At 39.2% G+C, this 5,069-nt stretch overlaps 1 protein-coding gene across 1 annotated transcript; it reads left to right on the top strand.

Moving 5' to 3' along the window:
• The first annotated feature begins 1,901 nt into the window (after positions 1-1,901).
• On the top strand, positions 1,902-3,459 carry LOC104594415 (acyl-CoA--sterol O-acyltransferase 1-like). Its single transcript, XM_088896295.1, has 2 exons — positions 1,902-2,059; positions 2,144-3,459. The coding sequence occupies exons 1-2, from the start codon at positions 1,966-1,968 to the stop codon at positions 3,094-3,096; spliced, it is 1,047 nt and encodes a 348-aa protein (XP_088752421.1). The 5' UTR covers positions 1,902-1,965; the 3' UTR covers positions 3,097-3,459.
• The last annotated feature ends 1,610 nt before the right edge of the window (positions 3,460-5,069 follow it).

Here is a 5,069-nt window from a genome sequence, read left to right on the forward strand (position 1 = left end):
TTGGTCAGTGACCTAATGACTTGGGTGATCAATCTATTGACCCATTTGTCCTGAACAACGGTTTTTAGTCATTTTATTTAATTATTTTAAATTGGAATGGGTCGTCCATTCGATCTAGACAGTTGAATCACTGACCTGAAAATTAGTGGCCAAAGCGGTTCCGATTCCAGGCCAATTTTAAAACATTGGTTTTTTTTTCTCTAGAAAGCAACCTCAATAGTAATGGCATGTGTATTTTGGACATTTTCAACACTCTTGTTATAGGATTCTAACAAAGGGGGTCTACTTGCAACTGTGTTATAAAGTTTATGGGAGGTGGTGACAATTACCGAACTTCAAGGGGGTTTCAACACTAGTCAGAAACTTTTGGGGAGGTATCAGTCGTTTTGCCTAAAATAATCATTTTCAAAACAAACCATTAGTTATTTGGTGGTGTTTGCTACCATGGTAATCTCATGGATGGCATGCTTTGGTCCATGTCACGGGATGGCCACGGTGTTTGTTTTTCCATGGACGGGATGGCCAAGTATTCGAGCCAAATACAGGGCTATTTGAGCTTGGCTCGTTGAAATTGTGTTAGGCTCGAGCTCGAGCTCAAGCTCGATTCGAGCTAGAGACTTGAGCTCGAGCTCGGCTCGGCTCGGCTCGGTTTAAACTTCAAAGCTTGCAAGTTCGAGCTTGGCTCAGGTTGAGCTTGACTACAAACCAAGTTTTTTTCTAAAAATAAAAAATATACATATAAAAAAATTTTTTTTGAATTTACATTCAAAAAATTAAGAATTACAAAAATTATTTATTATGACATATAAAATATAAAAAATATATACATATAAAAATATTTTTATTTTACATACAAAACATAAGAATTATAAAAATTATTTACTATTTTACATAAAAGATAAAAATATTATATATAAAAATATTATCTAGGTTTCTCACAAGCAGAGTTTCATTGGGCTCGAGCTCGGCTCAATTAGGAAACGAGCCTATATATCATGCTCAAGCTTTGCTCGAATCTCAATTTAAATCAAGCTGAGCTAAGCTCGAATAGCTCGTCAAAAGCTCGGCTTGATTTAAATCTCGGTGTCTGGCATGCAACCTAACACCAAAGGCACTAAAGTTTATTCGGTAAAATTATTTTATTACCATTTTTGTTAAAATTAATACTTATTGATTAATATTCAATTATCGATTTTTTTAATTTATTTATCATAAAATTATAAAAATTAGACATTTATGATTGATTGTATAAATTATTTCTTAAATTCTATATGAGATGCATGAAATCAAAAGTATTGGTTGACACACCAGACCTATAGAACATACTATGGTTGTAGGCTAGATAGTACCCGCACGATTGGTCCTTAATAGTATTGAACCAATCCACACTCATCTATTTTTTTTTTTTTCTGATAATGACACTCACCAATTTTTCATTCATTCTAATAACACCCCTTTTATTTACGCATGACCACGACAGTGCCCGCACGATAGAGAACTCCTTGTCGACCTTTGCGAGAATAAGAAGTCCGTCCTACACAGGTAACGGAGCGGGGAGCTTACACACTTAGTTCCTTCCGAGAGTTGCCTTGTTCGTGAAGTCTCCTTTCTGGTATGTGGCTGAAGGTGACACAACAGTCAGTGCACCGTCTGCGGAAGAATTCACACAAAAACGGGACATATGGACGAATCCTGTTGGGTTTTTCTCAAAATTTATTACATTTGCTTCACAATCCACAGCAGACGTACTCTAGGGCCGATATTGGCAATACACCATATACTCTTTCTTAGGGAAAGAGAAAAGTTTGACTTCTTGGGCCCTTCTTACCGTTCAAAACTAAACAAAAAAATGAGAAGAAATTAAAAAGTAGTAGTAACAGAAACCAAAATAAGAATTCACAACCATCGAGATCGATATATTTATATACAAGAAGAAAAAGTATCAGAAAGAGCAAGCGAGAGAGCATGGAAGGGGAGATTAAGAGCTTCATCAAGGTTTGGTTCTTGGTTATCGCATCCTTAAGTTTCTGCTATTATGTAGTTTCAAGAATTCCGAAAGGCAAGTTCAGACTGCTCCCAATCCTCCCCATCTGCTGCCTCTTTCTTCTTCTCCCACTAAATCTCCAATCCGTTCATCTTGTAGGTACTACTGCTTTCTTCGTGGCTTGGCTAGCTAATTTCAAGCTCCTCCTTTTCTCTTTTGGTCAGGGCCCTCTGTCGTCCAACCCATCAATCCCGCTCATTCATTTCATCTTCCTAGCTTGTCTGCCTATCAAAATTAAACAAGACCCACCTCCCCGAAAAACCCAGCAACCAGTTCCAAATGCCTCTACAGAAAGAGATTTAGATAACCCATCTCACCAAATAACCAGAAAAGGCACCAAATCACCACTAAACTACGCCATTAAGGGTCTACTTGCAGCTCTGGTTGTCCGTCTCTACGACTACAGACCTTATCTCCACCCAAAAATCATCTTATCTCTGTACTGCATCCACGTATACATCTCCCTGGAAATCCTTCTCGCCGTGGTTGCTTACTTGGTCCAGCCGTTGCTCAATCTAGAGCTCGAGGCACAATTCGACGAGCCCTACCTCTCGACCTCTCTCCAGGACTTCTGGGGACGAAGATGGAACATCATGGTGACGAGTATCCTGCGCCCAACCGTATACGAGCCGACGAAGAGCTTTGCCCGGCGTATAGTAGGGAGGAAGTGGGCTCCATTGCCGGCCATATTGTCGACGTTCGTTGTGTCAGGCCTGATACACGAGCTCATCTTCTTCTACCTCGGACGTTTGGAGCCGACATGGGAGGTGACCTGCTTCTTTATCCTCCACGGAGTGTGTCTGGTAATGGAGATCATAGCGAAGAGGGCGTTGGCCGGGAGATGGAAGTTGCACGGGGCGGTTTCCGGGATGCTTTCCATTGCGTTCTTGATGATTACCAGCTTCTGGTTGTTCTTTCCTCAGTTCCTCCGGTGTGGTTTGGTCGTTAGGGGGCTGGCGGAGTACGGCGCCATGGGGAGGTCTGTGAGGGATGTTGCTCGGTTTTTCAAATTGAGATCCTTCCAAAATGCTTCCAGATTCATGGAAAATTGAACGAATGGATCATCAACGGACGATACTTGGAATGCATGGCTCGCGAGCTAGAGATTCAAGTAGTAGTAATTAATAAGGAGGGAAATGAATGGGATATTCATGTTGATCATGGCTGTTGAAAAGGTTTAATTAGTGTAGTCGTTTTTCTTGTATTGCATATAAAGCAAGATTGGGATCTTCTATGTAGAAACTCATGGATGAAAGATACCTAGGATATATATAAGGGAAAATTCTCGATCAGTGCTTTGGTTCGAGTGACAATTTGGTCCTCAAACTTTAAAATGTGACAATCTAATACCCAAACTTTAGAAATGCGACAATCTAGTATCTGTCGTTAATGGATCGTCAGTTATGTATATCATGTAACTTCATGTGCGATTTAAGACTTTTGAAAATATCAAAATTATTCTTGAAAATAAAACACATTATTCATGGTCGTTTTCCTCGAGAAGATGAAACAGAGCCCAAGCTCTCTGTACACAGTTGACGGATGGGGAGAAAATGAAAAAACGAGAGGGAGAGGGAGGGGGAGAGAGATTAAAATCATAAACAGTGGTGAATAGAAGAAATATTGAGATTGAAAATAAAATTGCTATTATATATGCATTATTCAGATCGCAGAAAACAAATTACAGTAACGAGAAATAGAGATAGACAACCCCCTCCATACGTAGTTGAGATGGTGGTGGGGAGATGGAGTAAGAATAAAAAAAAAAATAAGTAGTAGTTAGTCAGCAGAGCCCAGTTGACATGAGGCGAGGAGTGGAAGTCAGGCTTGGTGGAGCTCTCAAGAGGAGAAGATGAATAGTATGGGGTGGAATTAGACTTGGTCCAGACAGTGTCAAACGTGACACGACAGTTGCAACCGGTGAAAACAGAGGAAGTAACAAGCCTGGAAGAGGACTTCATGGTTCTTCACTTGGCTTTTCTCTTGGACGATTTTCTATTAAATGTTGCTACACATTTTCAAAAGTCGTTGAATCAGTTCTCTCGAAGAACAGTAAAGTTAAGCTCTCTTCCAATGTTTGTTTCATTCCAATGTGAGTCGTTGCATCTTCCAAAATTAGTTAGTTCCAAAGTTAGTTGATTCTTCTCCCAAGGTAAGTTAATGTCAGTCTAAGTCCAATGTAAGTCGCTTCACCTTCAACCGACTCCATCTATTATAAATATTTCCCTTCTGTACTGCTTCGATACATCTAAGAGAAATGACAAAATACATCTACTAACTCTTTCTCTCAAACTACTAAGTTTCTTTCTCTCCCTTCTATCATATATTTTTACTATTTTCTGTTACTATCAGTGGTATCAGAGCTTTGTCCGATCTATTTTCTGGACGTGATTTCTTCTAAACATTATGTGTGCTGACGCCAATCGCTCTACTCTTTCTCTTCTCAATGGAGAAAACTATGACTTCTGCTCCATCAAAATGAAGACCTATTTTCGGTCACAAAGTCTATGGAAAATTACTGAGGAAGGGTTCTGCATTGCTGAAGATACTTCCACTCTTTTAGCAAATCAAAAGAAGATCTATGAAGAAAATCAACAAAAGGATTGTCAAGCACTATTTTGCTTGCAGCAAGCAATGGCTGAGGAGATATTTCCTCGAATCATGGGCACATCAACTGCAAAAGAAACGTGGAACACACTACAGGAGGAGTTTCAAGGAACTGTCAAGGTACGCACTGTTAAATTGTAGAAGTTTAGAAGGGATTTTGAAAATCTTAAGATGAAGGATAATGAGGCTACAAAAGATTACTATTCTAGAATAAAAGAAATAGTAAATCAAATGAGAGCCTATGGGTAGATTATTTCTAACAAGAACATAGTCGAAAAAATTCTAATCTCTTGTACAAAGAGATATGATGCAATAATTTTGGTGATAGAAGAAACAAAGGATCTAGAAACACTATCACCAACTGAATTAATGGGCTCTCTCAAGACACGAAAATAGGCGTGATAGGCAGAATGAAAAT

This window comes from Nelumbo nucifera, chromosome 1 (assembly GCF_055504915.1).
Source record: "Nelumbo nucifera cultivar China Antique chromosome 1, China Antique-T2T, whole genome shotgun sequence".
NCBI classification, from domain to species: Eukaryota; Viridiplantae; Streptophyta; class Magnoliopsida; order Proteales; family Nelumbonaceae; genus Nelumbo; species Nelumbo nucifera.